This window comes from Tachypleus tridentatus, chromosome 10, assembly GCF_004210375.1.
Source record: "Tachypleus tridentatus isolate NWPU-2018 chromosome 10, ASM421037v1, whole genome shotgun sequence".
Taxonomy (NCBI): Eukaryota; Metazoa; Arthropoda; class Merostomata; order Xiphosura; family Limulidae; genus Tachypleus; species Tachypleus tridentatus.
In genome coordinates, this window is record NC_134834.1 from 29,893,672 (window position 1) to 29,914,851 (window position 21,180).

At 33.9% G+C, this 21,180-nt stretch overlaps 1 protein-coding gene across 2 annotated transcripts in view; it reads left to right on the plus strand.

Annotated features, from left to right (window-relative positions):
- The window catches only part of LOC143228972 (putative receptor-type tyrosine-protein phosphatase mosPTP-1), a 116,790-nt gene that overhangs the window by 55,899 nt on the left and 39,711 nt on the right, over nt 1-21,180 (plus strand). For both annotated transcript variants that reach the window (XM_076460513.1, XM_076460514.1), the window contains exons 3-8: nt 7,297-7,478; nt 11,510-11,694; nt 12,265-12,379; nt 16,559-16,756; nt 18,428-18,523; nt 20,855-21,039. In XM_076460513.1, the coding sequence (XP_076316628.1) occupies nt 7,297-7,478; nt 11,510-11,694; nt 12,265-12,379; nt 16,559-16,756; nt 18,428-18,523; nt 20,855-21,039 (961 nt within the window). The remainder of the gene's footprint in view (nt 1-7,296; nt 7,479-11,509; nt 11,695-12,264; nt 12,380-16,558; nt 16,757-18,427; nt 18,524-20,854; nt 21,040-21,180) is intronic.

The window sequence follows — 21,180 nt, forward strand, 5'->3', positions numbered from 1 at the left end:
GTCTGTCTATAGTGAGTATATCTTCCATTCAATTGTTGTTTTTTTTATTGTTTCTAGCGCCAGACTTCTATTAATTAATTCTTTGTTTTGTCCGTTTAATTATACTTGTTTCTGAAGGTCTTAATGTCGTATTACCAGAATGATATTTAATGAGCTCAGTGATTGGTTAATTATACCTAATGAAAGGTATCGGGAAAAACCAACAGAGGTCGTGTCGTGGTTAACACTTAAATCACTGGATGTATGTTGAAATTATCTGAGATAACAGCTTGGCTATTAGCCAATCAGTTCCGGAATCCACTTCCGCGTAAGGTGATAAAAACTAATTCAACCCTGATGAATTATTTTGTTCACATATTTACGAAGAAATGCATGGAAGACTTCCGCACAAATTTACACGTACCTACGTATACCCATCTCTATAAATGTTAACTCGGAGATTAGAAAGAAGACAGCTGGTCAACAGCACCCACCGCGTGTTTCTGTGGGAATAAGTTGTAAACCAATAATCCTTGGATTAATATTACAGGCACGACTAGTTTGTTTGTTTGTTTATTTTGAATTTTCGCGCATGCTATCCGCGCTTGCTGTCCCTAATTTAGCATGATAAGACTAGAGGGAAGGTAACTAGTCATCATCACCCACCGCCAACTCTTGAGCTTCTCTTTTACCAACGAATAGTGGGATTGACCGTCACATTATTGCGCTTCCACATCGGAAAGGGCGAGCATGTTTGGTGTGACTGGGATTCGAACCCGCGACGTTCGGATGATGGGTCGAGCCCTAACTTCCTGCCCATGCCGGGCCAATTTAGAAGTTAATATGTAACAAAGTTATGATATTTGCCAACAATATTGATACACACACTTTCCTTTTTTTAACACAAATATAAAAACAAGACAATTTATAATAACGGTTATTACTAATAGTTATTACAAATGATTAGTTTATATACAAGAGTTTTACAAACTTAAAATGTATATTGAGTCTTCTATCTGGTCTAGAACTAAATATTTTATTGATGGTTCAGGTCCAGGACGAGCAAATTAATTCCGATTTGATATTGTTATACCACGCCTAAACTAACGATATCTTTCTTGGCTAGTCTCACACCGATTAGAAGTTCACTCCTTACGGAAGAAAACATTTAATGTCCTCGTAGAAACAAGATTGTCCTAACTAATTCACTGAAGTTGAACAGTTTGTAGTGTTCAAAACCTATAATGTTCTTGGTCAAATTCTGTAGTTTTCCGGTTAAATAGGCGCTAAACACAATTTTAGCTTTCTAGGCCTATAGAACACTGACTGTAGCTGGCCAACAATAATCTTCTATTTGTCTCTTGGCGCGTTAGATTTTATATACTGATCACGCGAGTTTCTAGAATTTTCAACAGTGATTTAGGGTGTTTCGTAAACAAATATTGTTGATTCTCACCTTAAAGAATTCTCAACAAATTTCGAGAACAGACGGGACTTGGGCAATACACAGTCAAGAACATACGTCAAATGCAAAAAAGAACACAATACAGAAACAATCGTAGACACTAAAATAAACGTACGACGGTAAATTTGTCACACATATCATGACTACAGGTAAATATTGTAACTGTTATTTTAGTTTTGTTTGATGCTGCCCATACCATACGCATAAAATTGACTAAACGGCCAAGTCAGGGACTCCTGTGGCTAAAATATGACTGTTCTTATTTTAAACTGTGTACAAGAAGAAAAGCCTATGATAAGCAGTATCTTCTCGTGACGCAGCTAATTCGAGCATTCAACTGCTGTTGACATCATATTACGTTTAACGTAGGCGACTGCAGTTCACATCGTATAATGCAAGCATTTTGCGCACAACATCCTGAATGGTCCGCCGAAATAAAAACCGAATTGTTGCGCAAGGGTGGTAGACAGGTTTGCACAAGCCGCAAACGAAGGATTAATGAAATAGCGGGTCATGCTGCTCCTCTATGCCGTAAAACGTATTTAACACCACCACCTATCGGCCACTAACGGAACATTGGGTACCAGATTAAGTCCAAATTAAATAATGTTTGTTTGTTTAGAATTTCGCGCAAAGCTACTCGAGGGCTATATGTGCTAGCCGTTCCTAATTTAGTAGTGCAAGACTAGAGAGAAGGCAGACAGTCGTCACCATCCACCACCAACTCTTGACGGTGGGTGGTAATGACTATCTGCCTTTCTCTCTGGTCTTTATTGCTAAATAAGGAACAGCTAAGCAGATAGCCCTCGTGTAGCTTTGAAGGAAATTAAAACCAAACAATTTTTGTAACGCTTTTATGAATAAAAAAATACAAAAACGTTGATAGAGTATAATCTTAAATTCGTAGTCGCGTGTACTGCTCAAAGAACAGTTCTAAACGTCGGTCGCGGGTTCGCGCCCGAGTCGCGGCAAACATGCTCGCCCTCCCAGCCGTGGGGGCGTTATAATGTGTCGGTCAATTTCACTATTCGTTGGTAAAAGAGTAGCCCAACAGTTGGCGGTGGGTGGTGATGACTAGCTGCCTTCCCTTTAGTCTAACGCTGCTGAATTAGGGACGGCTAGCACAGATAGCCCTCGAGTAGCTTTGTGCGAAATTCCAAAACAAACAAACAATCTAAACGTCGGTCAATACGCTCATAAAAGTGAACAACCAAGACGCTAGTATTTAATAATAAGATCGTGTTAAATGATGTCACAGCATTCTGACAATGATGAGATAGGACGATAAGTGTTTTAAACTCAAGGTAACTTTTAAATTGAAAACAAAGCCGAAACTTACGTCGTATTATGTTTGTTTGTTGTTAAGCGCCAAGGTACAAGCCACGCTCTCTGTACTATTTTTACTGCGAAATGCGATTTTTAACGTTATAAACCTTTAGACTTACTCCAGAGACTGAGGTATGGATCTGTGTTATGTGTGCGTCTATAATCAATATACATACAGAGGAGAAAATACGAGACCTTTTATATGTGCATATTAATGAATGTTAAAAGTTCAAACGGTGTAGGGTGTATATTGATAAAGCATTCACACACACACACACGCATAGTAGCATATCTTGGAAACTATTTTCTAGAATGAAAATAATAACACTCAGGCTTAAGAATTTAAACTTCATAAAAATTGTTTTGGTTGTTAATAACGGATTTTCTATAATTCAGCTACGAAGATTTCGAAAATAATATTCATTTTTTGCTACTACGTAATAATTTCTTACAAATCGGAGAGAAGAATTCTTACTTAGATCAAATTACTATTTAGTTCACAATCATGAACATTATTTACTATTATGTTTGATTTTTAGAACGATCGATAAGACTCGCGTCGCGATTGGTCGAGAGAAATCTACAGCTAGTGGTTGTCAACATTTTAAGCATAACAAAATGTGACCCAATTTCAATGAAAGTGAAAAGGCTGTACGTGGTGGAGAAAAATGGATATCATTTTTAGATTCAGCGTACAGGAAATACTGTAGAACATTAAAACAATCTCAAGACAATAAAACCATCGCAGTCCCGTGTAATTTATGATAATTCAAAAGATTTGTTTTGTAATTTATGTATTGCTTCCTTTCGAGATATCTGACCTATTACCACGCTTTAAGCGTGCAATGCGTTCTTTCAATTTCTCTTTTACCAAGCTTCAAAAACAGCAGAAATAAGACGTGCCGACTAAAAAAATCAGACTTCTCTGGAAAGAAATAAAATTCTGTAGAAGTTTATAAACGAAGAATAGTTAGGCCTGGCATGGCCAGGTGGTTAAGACACTCAACTCGTAATCTGAGTGTCGCGGGTTCGAATTCCCGTCCCTCCAAACATGCTCGTCCTTTCAGCCGTGGGGGCGTTATAATGTGATGGTCAATCCCACTATTCATTGGTAAAAGAGTAACCCAAGAGTTGGCAGTTAGTGGTGATGACTAGCTGCCTTCCCTGTAATCTTACACTGTTAAATTACGAACGGCTAGCGCAGATAGCCCTCGTGTAGCTTTGCGCGACATTAAAAACAAACAAACAGAATTAAGGACAGATATGCAGAAATAGCTCTTGTATAGATCTGAACATAATTCTTAAAAGGAAAAGAAAACACTTTTTTTCCCTAAACGATTATAATGAAGAGAAAATCCGTAGAACGTACAGCATGAACAATACAATAACTTAGACAAAATATGGACAGTTAAATGAGACAAAAAGTTTAATTCACATAACACTCACAAAAAAATCGATTCATGAAAAAGACATAAAAACTACGTTTGTAAAATTACTTTTGTTCAACTAAGTTTGATTAAATATTTAACACAGACAGTTTGTTTCGCTGTTTGGTAAATTTTCTCTGTAATGTTTTCATACTTCTGACTTGACAGTTTAATTTTAATGCGAGTAAACATTTTATTAACTCCGTCATCACAACAGCTCGTTTTTCGTTTTATTCTTTTTTATATACTAGGTGTTTTGTTTACGTTGTCTCTAAGCATTCTGTTTGCTGTATATACCAGCGATTTGATGTTTCTAACATGCATACGACTGATATGGATTACAGAACCGCATACATTTCATCTGACAAGGCTCGGTATGGTCAGAGGGTTAAAGCGCTCGACTGGTAATATGAGGGTCGCGAGTTCGAATCCCTTTCGTACCAAACATATTTGCCCTTTCAGCAATGGAGACGTTATAATGTAACGGTCAATCCCACCATTCGTTGGTAAAAGAGTAGCCCAAGAGTCGGTGGTGGGTGGTGATGACTAGCTGCCTTTCTTTCTAGTCTTTCATTGCTGAATCAGGAACAGCTATCGCAGTTAGTGGCTCGGCATGGCCAGGTGGTTAAGGCACGCGAATCATAGTCCGAGGATTGCGGGATCGAATCCCCGTCACACCAAACATACTCGCTCTATCAGCCGTGTGGGCGTTACAATGTTACAGTCAATCCCACTATTCGTTGGTAAAAGAGTAGCCCAAGAGTTGGCGGTGGGTGGTGATGACTAGCTGCCTTCCCTCTAATGTTACACTGCTAAATTAGGGGGGCTAGCGTAGATAGCCCTCGAGTAGCTTTGCGCGAAATTCAAAACAAACCAAACCAATCGCAGATAGCCCTCGTGTAGCTTTGAGCGAAATTTAAAAACAAAACAAATTCTAGTCTATCACCGCTAAATTAAGGAGGGTTAGCGCAGATAGCCCTTGTGTTATAGCTTTGCGAGAAATAAAAAAAAAAAACACCAAACTAATATGACAAAATGACATGTACATATCCTTCAGTCCAGAACATCTCGGATTTTGTGTACATTCACGTGTTTAGAAAGGAATGAGAAATTTTGCTGTTGAAAGAAATTTGTTGTTCAGCATCCAAAAATTGTTCAGCATTATTGGACCATTACTCTAGGCGGCTTCGAAATTAGATTTTGTTTTAAGAAGTATACTTCGTGGAAACCACTTACGTAAAGAAGGGTTTTACCTGCTTACCTACTACACGCAGCTAAGAGCTGAGAGTAAAATAGATCTGATAAACCAATTTGTTTGTCGAAAAAAGAAACTATCTGATATGTTGTTCTTTTTCTTTGGTTAAAGTTGTCGACAGCGAACGTTCCATCAGATTAACCATTATACTTTAGATGTTCTTGAACGCGTGAAACTGAACTGAACTGCTTTTGTTGATAAGAAGTGATTAGACATTTGAGTTTCGCTGGAAAAAAAACTCGACAAAGTTCTTACGTCATTTGTCTCTGGCACTCGACTCGCAAGCTATGTCAAGGGATCGGAACCCGGCATTCTCATTTTCAACATTTCAGTTGTGGGGGCATTATAATGTAACATCCAGTCTCATTATTTGTTAGTAAATAATAGCACAAGAATCGCCGACAGATGGTGTTGACCCGCTGCTCTCTCTCTAGTCTATCACTTTAAAATTAAAAACGATCAGTGCAGATAACCTTTGAAGTAGTTGTGAACAAAGTCCAATAATCAAGAAAACCTACTTTACACCAATAGTCAATTTTCCGATAATTTAAGTGTACTATAGTAGTGTTAATTCAGTTTTTTTAAGAATTCCATGTTTGTTATACTGTATGGCACTATTTATAAAATATTTGATATATTTCTAAAAGCTAAGAAATAACTGAATTAGGCAACAAAATGTTAAAAAACATTCCTTTTACGCCCCCATTTTTAATTTTTTTTATACTTTGCATTGCATGTAAACACAGAACGTGAGCTGTTATTGCAAACACGATTATTTCAGCAAGAAGTTACCTGTTCAGGAAACTGTTCAGTTATTATGCTGATAAGTTTATTTATTGATTATATATAATGTTAAAAGTTCATCCCAACCATTCGGATATAGACAGTGGTTGTTCTATATGAGTGAACTTCGTAGCTTTATCTCATACATTTGGTATGATGTAATAATCTAAGTAAAAAAATATTTAGTTTATGTGATAAATAAATCGTAAGATAAAAAGCACAAACATTTATTTTGAAAAGTTTCTAGTTAATACAAGTGAGATTTACGACAGTGAGGCGGCTAAGACTATTAATTTCAGAAATTATTTCACATTTCTGTTTTTTTAAAAAAATAATCGTCCTCTTTATACTTGTTGCCGGCATGGCCAGGTGGTTCAGACACTCGACTCATGAGCCCCGTCACGAGCGTCGGGACATTATAATGTGATGGTCAATCCCACTACTCGTTGGTAAAAAGAGTAGGCCAAGAGTTAGTGATGGGTCGTGATGACTAGCTGCCTTCCCTCTAGTCTTGCATTGCAAAATTAGGGATGGCTAGCGCAGATAGCCCTCATGTAGCTTTGCGCGAAAAAAAAAGCATTATACTTGTTATGATATCGACAAACAAGAGACGATTTCGGTTACGTGATACAAATACTTGTCTGTAGAATTAATAATATCCAATAGCTTGGCTGGTCACTAGTTAATTTCTCTACCATAAATCATACCAATCAAGAGACAAAGAAGAACCAACCTCTAAATATCTACTTGCCTTTTTGTCTATTTTTCTATATGTGTGCCTACGTATCTACCTATCCATTTATATGGATTTGTTCCGTTCTTAGGAAATGAAAACAAAACAAAACATGACCAAATACTTGCATGAACTCAGAGTTAGCGCATAATTGAGCTATAAGAGAAGAAAGTTTGATATATTCTTTCTCGTCTAGAATTTGATTTGTGTAACATAAATTCCACATAACTGCTTAGATAACTGTTAGGTATAATAGTCGCCTAAGGTTTTGGATTACGATTGCCTTCTGAGCAATGGATATGTTAAGTCATTCATTTCATCCGTACAGAGAAGGAGAGTTTGGGAAATGGGATGGTGCCGACGATATTGTGACACCGAACAACAATACGTATCATCAAGTCATCAATCTGAAACCTTTCACTGTGTACTCTTTTCGGGTTTTGGCGGTGAACGGTAATGGTGCAAGTAAGCCTGGCAAGCCTTCCTACTACACCATAACTCTGAGGGAAAGTGAGTGTTTATGATTTTAAAATGTACATAGAAAATATAAGGCTTTCAGTTTTGTTGCTTGACGACTTGTAACTTAATTAAGTTTTAAGATAAAACGTCTCCGAAAATCGTTGCAACTTAAACAACCTAAGTAGAGGACGGCGACTGCATACGTCCACACACTGAGTTATAAATTTAGATAACTGCGGCAATTTTCTGATAGCGGTATCTTAGTTAATTTGCTTTTAAGCGCTCCTAGCGGATAACATTGAAATTTGGAATAATATCTTTATATACGTTTTATTAAGAATTAATAATGCAACAAGGAAAGCATAATAAGGGAAAGGATAAGATCAGTAGGCAGGGTGCATAAATTACTGATAATTCTAGTAGTTTTGCGTGAAATTCGACAAAACAAATACGAGATTTTTGCCAAATTATTACAAAAAAAAAAAAAGCAAATGTTGTATAATATGAAATAAACATATGTGCCGGGTAGTACAATATGTTGTTACAGATCTTACTAATTAAACGCGATGGACACGTGTTGCGAGGTAGTGGCATAGTCAAGAAATTTGGGCTGAAGCTACAGAAAATAGGCCTACATACCCCTTACAGGAAAGTTACAAGAACCTAAATAAAATAAAAGGAAAATGTGATACGTATGACCTTTTCGAATGTAGGACTGTCACTCGTTGAACTTCAGCACGGCTATCCTAGGCTGTATCTAGACCTAAGCTATATCTAAGACTCTGTGACATGTTGAGAAGGTGGTAAAAATTTCGCATTATAATAAGTAAAGATTAGTTAATAGTACATACAGTAACCATATTTATTTATACATAATGCAAACTATTGAAGCTGTAAGAAATATTTGTTGTTAAAATATATTAATATAAGGTTCTTCCTTTTTCGAAACATAACTTTGATAATTTGGCATGTATACGAATTTATATGTGTTACTTCTTGACTTTGTTTTTCTGTCACTAATGGAACAAAAAATTAGTTACATGGTCTTCAAATTGTGGTAAGATTCAGTTCTTTGAACACATGTAATATAACTGATGCTCGCATACATATATACCACAACAGTCTTTGTAGGAAACATTGTAGCGAAACATTAAGTAAGATTTACTGTTCGAACATCGGGGCGGGTCGATAAAATAAATCGCATTGAACAAATTAAATTCGCTATAGAATATTATTTAACTTTTCACCAAAAGCACTGAAGTTAAGGTTAATGCGTCGAACTGCAAAGGTGTGTATGCTCAAAACCATTAGAAATTAATTTAAATGTTGTTTTTAACACGTGAATTCAATGCTTTTAGAGCCCTTTAGCGAGATGTGTGCGTCTAAACAGTAACGACTCGGCATAGCCAGGTGGTTAAAGCGCTCTACTCGTAATCGGAGGTTCCCAGGTTCGAATCCCCGTCACACCAAACATGCTCGCCCTTTCAGCCGTGGGGGCGTTATTAATATAACGGTCAATCCCACTGTTTGTTGGTAAAAGAGTAGCGCAAGAGTTGGTGGTGGGTGGTGATGACTAGCTGCTTTCCCTCTAGTCTTACACTGCTAAATTAGGAGCGGCTAGTGCAGATAACCCTCGTGTAGCTTTGCGCAAAATTCAAAACAAACAAACAATTTAAATAGTATCAAAAAAGTGTAATATTAGAAAACTTTGTATCACTTAACTTGTGCATTCTATTTGCTTGACATTTGCAATGGAGTGTAACAACAGAAAACCAACATATCAAAAATAACGCTTTCGAAATATGACCAAAGGGTTCTTAGATAACAAAATGTAAAGATAAATTGACTGCTTTGAGAATTTTCTTTACGCTCTTTGAGTATTTTCAAAATCACTGAATAAAATGCAATAGATGTTAACCAAAATATATTTAATAGTCACAAGGCCTGTATTAGTAGAAGCATTTCTAAATTAGTGTAATCTTGTTTGAACAATTGGTTCATCTTATAAACATTTATTACCCACGTTTAAAAAAGAGAAAATCTTATTATTTTCTCGGTATTTCCAGACGATAGTTGAAAATATTAACAAAAAATCAAAGCATATTCGTTTTTCTACAAACTTATGGAAACTTCAGTTTCTGTTGCTTACATATAAATGCAATTAAACATTGCTCAGTCACTACCATGGTTAGTACCCAGAGAACACACAATTTACAAAACTTCCGAATAATTACTTGCATAACTCATTAAATGTACCAAATATCATTAATTTTTTCACTATTTGAACATAGTAAATACGTTAATATCAAATGTAATTATGGTATATCGTTTACATTACATTTTTAAATGTTCTCAGGATACTACAACATAAACATTAAATTATTTTCTCAAGAATCAGGTATTTCGATACATAATAAACTATATTTAGTCAAACATTACTGTAGTGGATACATATGCGTTAGAAAAAGCCTTATTAACGAAACCCTCGATGGGACAGCGTAAGTCTATGGATTTACAACACCAAAATCAGGGGTTCGATTCCCCTCGGTGGACTCAGTCGATAGCTCAATGTGACTTTTTATAAGAAAAAAGCACACACGGATTTACGACGCTAAATTCAGGGGTTTCGATTAGCCTCGGTGGACGGAGCAGATAGCCCGATGTCATTTTGCTCTAAGAAAACCACACTACTTACTAACGGCTAAACCGCTACGTCATACAAGCACCAATCAATTCGATAACAGAGGCGTAGTTAGGGTTTTCAGCGCCCGGGGACAAAGTCAGTTTTCGCGCCCTCTCGTGACAAAATGTAAGCCATAATTCCTAATTATGTAACATCAATTTGGCGCCCCACCCCCGATGCTGCGCCCGGGGACAGATGTACCCCCTTGTCCTCCCCCCTAGCTACGCCACTGTTCGATAAATGATACTGGATATTCGATACATTGTTAGCAGATCAGTGCGATTGATTTTTGTGAAATTTGTAACATGGACTTCCTTGTACGAATGTATCGAAATTACTTTTCAAATACTTGTCTTTTTAATTTATTATCATAACATGACAATGATAGGCTATTGTAGTGTTACCGCTCTATTTCAAATGTCACATCAGTCACTTTCTCCAACTTTATAGTATTTCAGGTTTCTTTATATGAAATTTCACTTCGGCTGTTTTCCCGTGGGGCATCGTTTATGATTTAAACGAATCACTTAAACCTATAAGCTAAGTTATTAGAAGTTTTCCATTAAATTTGATAAAGAGAAAAAAATTCAAACAAAGCCGATTCATACTTTAAGATCAGACCTTTTAAATTAAAATTTTAATTATGTTAATGTTCAGAATAGTGTATAACAGAAACGCCCCTGAATAAGAAACTGTAACGTTGTAGAATTTTTTTTTCTACCCACAACTTAATTAAAATTATCTTTGTCTTGAACATAGTTACACAACTTAATATACCATTGATATATTTATAGATAGTAATTCCGTCAGTAGTAATTGGAATCTAATTCAGAATGGTAATTACAATTTAATAAAGAATAGTGCTCACATTTTTTACGTTTGAACAATATAATAGGTTATGTACTTTTTGATAAATTTGTCATTATTAAATGAAACAATGGATATTTTTTAAAAGTGTATCATTCGCCAAAGCATTTACTTATCTCCAGTGACGTATTTAGGTAGGGGAATTGATAATTTTCTTCTGTGTAAAATTACAATAGGAAGCAGGGCCTGCAAAAATTATTAGCCCCTGGGCTCACACAACCTTAAATCCGCCACTGCTTATTTCAGAAGTGGTTTTGAACGCTGTTATGAAGCTTATTTGTGACACCTGTGTGTGTTTGCTGTATTGATGTGTGAACATTCAAATTAATAATTTTATTTTATTATTTTTATCTTATATTTAAAGTTATAAAATAGCATTGTATTTGAACCGCAAGAAATGTTTTTGGTTATATTAAGCCTAATTTTAATACATATGTAGAACCTAATCGTACTGCTTAAGGTCAGCCATATGAATTAATGGTTTTAGAACTTGTACAGCTTTCTTTCTTTTATTGATAACGTTGTGTTTCAGAACCAGAAGGTAAGCCTACTATCACTTCAGCGCAGAATAAAAGCAGCTCATCTATTCACCTGCAATGGATACCTCCACCGAAAGAAACAATTCATGGAGAATTTCTTGGCTATCGCATTCTCTACAAACCACGAGATCATGAAAGACTACAAAGAGAGATCATCCTACGAGAGCCTCATATAAGAGTATTATTCTGATTTTTTTCTGAGTAAATATGTAGGTTTAGTACTGTTGTTAGGGTAGTAAGTTATTGCAAGGACAATAGAAAAATAATATAGTAAATCATTCGTTTTTATTTTATTTTTGCTTTGCCAGGAGCGAAGGGTCACTTTAGTAAGAAAAAAATTTAACTGTTTAGTGTCTACTTAGCAACATCTTAAACATCGCATAAAAGTACTCACATTGTTTTATTTAGTTCAAAAATACAATAACAGAAACTTTTAAAGCAGGTGACTTCTGATTTGAATTCATTATTCAGTTCAGTAGGTTCCTCACTAAACAACAATTCAGATTGTTTGTGTTTTTTAGCAGTTGAACATTTGTGCAATTACTAGAGATTATAACTTGACAAATATCACAGTTGTAGAATTATCAAATAAATCATTCTAATATTCAGTTTTTAAAACTGCATCAAGTAAGACTAAGTTTTGTGAATAACTAATTTGTAAGCACTTAATGACATGTAGTTTTTGCAAAAGATCTATACGTTTAATTCCAAAAATGCATATCATAATAATACTCAAATTGGTTTACAGCATTATACGATAAGAAACTTGGACACTTTCATACAATACATGATTTCAGTACAAGTGTTCAACCCAGAAGGACGTGGTCCACCTGCTACAGTAGCTGTGATGACTGATGAAGGAGGTAAGATATGCAAGTTTTTACTTTGTGTGTAATAGTGTTATTTTCTAATATTTAAAGAGAAATAAAGATCTAGTAGAAAACAGGCACATTTATACATCTATCCTGTTTAGAATATAACGGTTCAAAGTGAGCAGTAACTAAGAGCAACCATTCAGGATTCTCCTTATTGTATGTTGCTGTAGTCTATTGTAGTTTGATTGCTTACTTCACTAAATCTGTACGAATGGTAAGTTGTAACTTAATCGCGTATACAAGACGATAAAGCTTCACAACTCTAAATGTTATATTTTAACTAATTTAGTACAAGGCAATTGCACGTCACTTGTTATATCTGTATTTCGTTAGATAACCTCTAATTATACCTATGGATGATGTTTGGCCTAGTAGCTAACGTAGCAGATCGTGAAATAATCTGTGAGTGTGTTATAAGAAAACAGTCAAACCCAATTATTAGAAAAACAAGTAATACAAACATTTTGTAAATATAAAAGGATGTAGGGATGGCAGTGCCAAAAAGAATGATAACAAGAATATACGGTTGATACAGTTACACATACACCATCTCTACATGACTTTCAATATTAAGATTTAATGTTACACTGTAAAATGGATAAGCACAAAATGGTTACGAAGTCGGTCAATTCAACTGTAATAGTTTATAATAAACAAGACGTATTTTGTCTTAACATTGTTTTTCTTGTACGTAAGTCCAAGGCTCAAAGTTACACTAAATTAACGCTTACCCCGAAATGACCATGATATTATGATGAATACACTGTACTCAAATAGTCAGGAATGTATAATTTCCAACTGCAGTAATATTAGAACCAAGTATGCCTTTTACAGTGCAGCACTTAAGGAGGATATATGTATAGTTGTATCATCCCTATAATTTCATTTTCATTTTTTTGGCACTGCTATCTTTACATTATTTTACATTTACGAAATGTTTTTATTACTCGTTTTGTAATGTTTTTAACCTTGACTGAAAGCTAGTGTATTATTTGCACGTGTGTAATAAAATTTCATATTTAGTATATTGATTTTCTTTTCACTCCTTCACTTCATAGATAATACAGGCGTTGACCCCCTAAATACACCGATTGTATAATGTACTAAGTATTAAGTATCTACATGTCACAGTCATTTAATGTTCATCTATTAGTGGCTGGTAATTTCTGTTTCCTCCTATACTTACGTTTTATAAAAAGGAACACCATATTTCTCTACGAAAACTAACTTCAAGAGGTAATGATAACATAGTTCACACTATAATTACTATTTTTTTTTAAATTACTGCTAGTTGATACAACTAATTGATGACATCTTGCACTGCCTCAAAACACACAGAGTGAATTTAGGTTTAAATTAACGTCAGTTATAAAGTAGATATAAAGTTATATCGACGACAACAAAAAGAAAGGTGAACAATTTGGTAGGTTGGTTACTTTCTGGTTTGATGTATTAGCCTTGTTTTAGGATTTGGTGAGTATAGAAACAAATGAAAATAAATAGTAATCATTTTTTGAAGTAAAACTCGTTGATTTTTTTTAGCGCGCATATTTGTATTATGGCTACTGAGTATTATAGTGATCCATACATATAGAGTTTACTGATTCTGTAATCATGGTAGACCAACCACCGGTTTTGAGCTCTGTTGGTTGCAGTTTTCTTCCTTCTAGGTTATCAGTTGAAAGAAAATCCTAAAGAAGTAAAAAAAAAAAAATAGGTGCTTTCCAATTTATTTATTTAAAACGCAGTTTGGCAAATGATTTTTTTCATTTAATATTAGATTTAAATAAATTAAATTCCAAAATATAATTTTAGCATTTGTGGCAAAACCATTTTCATGAATAAATGAAATTTTTGATTGTTTTTTTTTTTTTTTAATTTCGCGCAAAGCTACTCGAGGGCTATCTGCACTAGCCGTCCCTAATGTAGCAATGTAAGACTAGAGGGAAGGTAGCTAGTCATCACCACCCACCGCAACTCTTGGGCTACTCTTTTACCAACGAATAGTAGGATTGACTGTCACATTATAACGCCTCCACGGCTGAAAGAGCGAGCATGTTTGGTGCGACAGGAATTCGGACCCGTGACCCTTAGATCACAAGTCGAACGCCTTAACCCACATGGCAAATGTTTGGGAAATAATTGTCTTTGTTGTTGTTTTGCTTCAGTTCTGTATTATTCAAACATTTATTAACGGACTATTTACGAGAAGAAGAGCCTTTTTGAAATGTTTGACCAGTTTTTTTGTTTAATCAGTTTATTGGAATGTGTTATTAGAGTCTGGGATGTTTATGTCGATTGTAAATCACTATGAACTATAAAAAATGCATTAAGAAATTTTTTGATGATTTTTATAGTCACGAATATATTGCTCTCCAAACTTATGGAATCACCGCCAGGGTAAGCATCACTTTTGAGAGCAATATGCATGACTGAAAAATACTGAATAGAAAAGTTAATGTACATTAGAGTATATTTAAATGTCTCAAGGCAGTAAATGTTGTTGTAAGTTTAAAACAAGCAGTACTTATGCTAATACAAAAAGCCAACAACTATATTTGTACCAAAACGTATGAGTGACCATTGCTTTAAAACTACTAAGGTTGTTGAATTCTACTAATAAAATAAATAATATACGTATTAGATCCCCCACAGGAGGAAGTTTACCAGTCAGTCGTCTTACATACGCTATAGAACAATGAGACATTTGATTCAAATTTCAGATTTGTTGAGAAGAGTTCATCAGTGTTTGAAGGGTTTACTTTAAACAAACGGCTGACTTTGAAATAAGAAAGTTTTCCAATAGCTCTGTGAAACGGTTAAATAGTGCATCGTTGTCACACCTGGTGAGCCTGGCATGGCCGAGCGCGTTAAGGCGTGCAATTCGTAATCTGAGGGTCGCGGGTTCGCGCCCGACTCGCGCCAAAACATCCTCGCCCTTCCAGCCGTGGGGGCGTTATAATGTGTCAGTCAATCCCACTTTTCGTTGGTAAAAGAGTAGCCCAACAGTTGGCGGTAGGTGGTGATGACTAGCTGCCTTCCCTCTAGTCTTACACTGCAACATTAGGGACAGCTAGCACAGATAGCCCTCGAGTAGCTTTGTGCGAATTCAAAAACAAACAAACTTGTCACACCTGGACGTCCAAACCATTGAAGTTGACAAATTGGTAATGTTTTTAGCGCAAGCTTCATTTAGTAGTCTGATGTTCTCAGCGTAAAATTTCACTTGTATGTAGTCATGAAAAATTCTCCATATCGTCGTGTCCTTTTCGCCTAGCATTTTTACCTTGTTGTGCAGTGCAGCAGCTCTATCATAATATTTAACTAGTTAAAAATTTAGCTGTTGCTTACTTTGCCAAGCAAACTCTTTTATTTCAGAAACTTGTGGAAGTTTTAACTCATGTGGGTAGTTAGCCTCTAACTGTGTAGGTTGATTGTTAGTGGGACGTATCAGATACAGCACAATCAAGAAAGTGATTTGAGCTCCTACCTACAAGGATGAATGTTTTAAATATTGTACTAATCTCCATTTATTTTGAAGTATTTTGAAGTTTAGCCAAAAGATAAACAATGGGCTATCTGTAGTCTGCCCACAACAAGTATCGAAACCCGGTTTCTAATGTAAATTCGCAGACATGCCGCTGCGCCACTGAAGAGGGGGGGGAATTTTATATATTTTTGGAAGCTTAGCCTAGACAAGCACAAATTAAAGTTACCTATATCTTCGTTCGAATCCCTGTCGCACCAAACATGATCGCTTTTTCAACCGTGGGGGCGTTATAATGTTATGGTCAATCCCACTATTCGTTGGGAAAAGAATAGCCCAAGTGTTGGCGGTGGGTGTTGATGATTAGTTGCCTTCTCTCTAGTCTTACACTGCTAAATTAGGGACGGCAAGCGCAGATAGCTGTCGTGTAGCTTTGCGTGAAATTCAACAAACAAATAAACCTGTATCTTCACAGGCTATCTGCTGTGTCCACTAAGGGGAATCGAACCTCTTTAATTTTAACATTGTAAATCCGAAGACTTAGCGTTGTCCTACCGAGGACTTTTGTGTTGTAAGTTCGTAATGGCTCTGGATTTTTCCGTTTTTTTATGTATTTTCTTGAAATGACCTGTATTAATAGTCGAAAAAAAAAAATAACTGCTGTTTTTGGTTTTGTGTAGTTCCAAGCCCACCTCGCAATTTTTCCCTATCTTGGATTTCCAACAACACAGTACGACTTCACTGGGAAGAACCAAATCATCCCAATGGCATAATACTAGGTTACTACGTATACTACTTACAACCTGCTCGAAACTTGACAGAAATAGAAAAAGTCTTAAATCCGTTGCCAGTTATGGATTATTTACTAACAAATTTACGTAAGTTATACTTGGTTACAGTGATAAAAACACAATAAAATAATTTATTATGGCTTTATGAATTATAGTGTGATGTGAAATTTAACCAGCTGTATATATCTATTGTGTGAAGAAAAAATGTGGGTTCCTTCAGAGATCGAGAGAAAAAGGCAAGAGAAAATAGAGCTATGTATATCGTTAAGAATAGTATACAAATCCATGTTTGTGTTATATGGTATTACCATTGGTATTGCACTAATTAGCATGGCGAAGTTTCATGTAATATTTGAAAATATATAAAAAGTGAACTCTGTGTATTGATGACTTCTTAAAAGTAACTTCGTAAATGAATTTACTAAATATAAACGTAGAATCATTCAGAATTCAAGTCTTGTTAGAGTAAATATATAACTTATGAAACATAAATAATTATATAAATCTATTGAACATTTTAATTTAGTGGAGAGAATAAATATTGTTTTTTATGTCATTTAATATATGTACATATTTAAAACCTAAAATAAATTCTTGAGACAGTCGAGTGATTTTCATTTTATTTTAAAAGAAAGTGAAGACAAATTAAAAATAAACAAGAAAAGTCTAGAAGAAAACAATTGCATAAGGCATTCTGCATTCAGAAGTTTCTTTCTAAATATATTTCGGAAAGAAACTTTTAGTAGGTAACAGTTAGGAATTTATTTTGATACTGAAACATTCGTGTATAGATAGATAAGCCTTTGTGATAGAAGTAATAAAAGTATATGTCCTCTGATGTCATTCAACATAATAGACATTTCACTTTGTTGTGTGGTTGTTGAAACTTTTAGCCCTCATAAACGACAAAACGAATTATTACAACTATGTAAAGAATATTTTGTTGTTGATTTTTTATTTCTCATCAGTTCATGCGTGACGTAGATAAACATTTCTACCAAGTTGCTTGAGTTAGTTGACAGTGATCTTATGGCCAATCCAGAATATTTCAAGGAATTACATCTCTGCCACTTACAGATATCTATCTGAAATCTCTGGTGTTGTAGTAATGGATTTTTTTTTTACTTTGTTTCATGAAATGGCTCTCGTAAAGCATTTCAAAGGGCTTTAAAAAGCCTGAAAAGTTGTGAATATTTTTAAACTTAGATACTCCTTAATGGAGGTTTCGTTTTTCTTTGTTGAAAGCATACTGCAAAAGAAAAGTCAAATGACTGAATCATATGAAGAAAGAAGTTTTGTGATGGAAATTTTTCAATATTTTTCCTTTAGATATGGCTAAACCATTAAGTACAACTAGTATTTTAAATTTATTATTAGAAAGATATGTTAGAGTACAATACATACATAAGTACGGAAATAATAAATTATTTAAAGAAGGAACTTTGTTCTAAGTTTAAACAGATGTTTTAAAGAACTGTTCGTGACTAAGTTATCCTAATTTGGTGAAATTCATATTATTTGATGTAAATAATAGCATTTGGAAAAGTAGACAAAACATTAATGTATAAGAAAGATTAGAAAATATTTTATATTTTTCTCATGGTTAATTTCATACATAAGCATATTTTGTTCAATGACATTGAGAACACAAGCAGGTATTGGTAAGCCTGGTATATATCTATAAATTAGATTTTATAATATAGCTTTATGTGCTAATATCATTATTTTTAAAAACAATGTTTTATCTCTATGTTTCAGAACCCTACACTGAATACATCATCTGGTTGAAGTCTTTCACTTGGAAGTTTGAAGGCCAGCCTAGTCAAAAGTTAAAACTACATACAGATGTGCAAGGTGAAAATTATAATTTATTGTTTCTTTTGTAACAATAATATTTCTAATTTATAAATGTATCTTCCACTAATGAATAAGTAAATTCATGTTGTTGATGTCAGTTAGTCTGTATGTAAAGTGAAAGTCTTTAGTATGGTTAGATAATTAAAGTAATCTCTTCTTAGCATTTTATTTACATGTGCTTATCACCTGAAGCTTCAATATTTAGAACAACAATACAAGTAACTTGTAAACTTAATGATGTGGTTACATGAACCAAGTCACAATTAATAAGGTTGACCAGCTAGCTGTTTGTGTAACTCTTTTGTTTCATGACAATGTGAATAAATAATGCTTCAATCAGAAGTAATGGTACTTGTTGTTCAGTTGTCATTACAGTTTGAGCCATTTAGCTAGGTTTGAAACTGTATTAATATTGTTACTGTTTCAGTTGCTGATAATAATAATCACATAGTACTCATTATTTTGTTTCACTTTTCAGTACAACAACCACTTTGTAGTCTATTTGTAAAATATAATTAATGTACATTTCCAGATAATTAGAATTAAATGTGATGTTATATTGGATTCATAAAATGAATAAGAGTTTTCAAAAATTACTACACGAATGGCCCATGGAAATGTTTTGTTCTGTTTTTAAGCTTACATAATAAACACATTGTCTCTTAATGCTGCACTTATTTTTTAATTTAGTGCCACCCTTGTGGCTTATCTAAGAAGTGTGTTTAGGACTGGGAGTCACATAACTACATTTTAATGTTTTGTACAGTATTACTCAAGGCAACCTAAATATTTGACATTTTAAAAGTATAAAGTACAAAGAATCATCAACACTACCAAGAAACCAACCATTAATAGAGATTAAAAATATAAAAGAAAAACTTCCTTAACTTGTACTTATATTTAAATAATTTATTACATTTGCTCTTTCTTCTTGTTACAAATTCACCTAGTTACAATATTAAGTTTCAAAGTAATGAGTGGTGAAATCGTGGAAACTTTCCTCACTTCAATATCTGCTTTTTACCTGGTTACTTCTACCTGAAAGTCATTTTTTTAATCCAATTATTGCTCTCATATAATAGACTTAAACAAGGAATTTTGAGACATCTTGAGTCTTCCAAGGCAGTATTGTTTGTGAAAAAAGTTTTGTTTTATGGTTTTATAAAGTGAACTTGACGAGGATACAAACACTCAAATGACATAAAAGAGTATATGAGTATTCATAAAGAAAAAAACAATGAAGACATGAATTGAGAAATTAACCAGAGTATTCATAATTCATGCTTCATAATTCAAAATAATCTGATCACTTTTTTTGTTTCTAATTTACTTCACTGAAATGTGCTTTACATAAGAATATTTCTTTCAGTATGTTTTTCAATACTATTACCATGAAGCTATAACATGGCCGTTAGTATTAACTAAAATACAATAAACTGTATGTTCATTGCTTAGAATGATTAAGCAATAACCTGAAATACAAATACATCAATTCTAAAATATGACAAAACACAAATTTAATTGTATACTCCACAGATGTTGGATATTTATACATAGACATGAAAATATTTACATATCTCTTTGCTGGTTAAGCCTCGATAGGACCAGCATTTATTGGTGGAATGGTGGAACTGATTCTTTTATAATAATGTAATTTATTAAAATATTTTAAGATTTTATTCATATTTTCTGAAATTTATTTCTGAAAAAGAAAAAAAGTTATCCTCAGTAATTTTTACCCATATTTTTATTTCTACATGTTAAAAATAAAAATTTGAAAAAACAAAAATTATATCTTCTCACTACTCAATAGACTAGTTTGAAAAGCTTATTTTATTAATATATGAGATTATAGAATACATCTAAAATGGAAGTATTCTCATTCTGAAGATTTCAGTAATGAATAAAGTGAATTAGGTCATTGGATTCTGTATGTAATTAAATCTTTTTGAACTACATGTTCCCACTTGGCTAAGTTATTTTAAGCATATAAATACATTTTTTTACCTATCTTATTACATATTATTGTTTTCTAAAGCAAATCACATGAAGTATTAAATTAAATGGTAATTGAGAGATATTAGTTATGCTATAAATTATATTATTTTGATCGTATAAACTTCTTTTCTATAAAAGTAAAAAAACAAAACCTCTGGATTTCTCAACAGAATTACTTTAATATAATGTATTATGATCATAACAAAATGAGCATGGTTGATATGTATGACACTAATGAATTCATGAACATGTATTTAACTTCAGTTTGTTAATTACTTAAGTGTATGAAAAACATATTTTAAGCTACATACAATATCACTTTTGTTTTAGGACCAAGTGCTCCATACATTTCCAATCTTACTTGTCCAACTCTGGATAGCCTCTTTCTGCAATGGGAACGTCCTCAAAAGTATTATAACCAGATAGATTATTATTTTGTATACTATCGCTCAGAACATTCATGGAAGTTTGATGAAATTGCCTTGGAAGTTTCACATGACAGGATTGATCAATCAGTAGAGTATTTTCTTTTATTCCAAAAATTCTGTTTGTTTCTTATAACTAAATATACTTTTTTAATTATGTTGGAAAGGTTCAAACAGTATGATCCCCTAAGTTTAATCATTAATTAGTAACTAATTTATAATACTTGCACT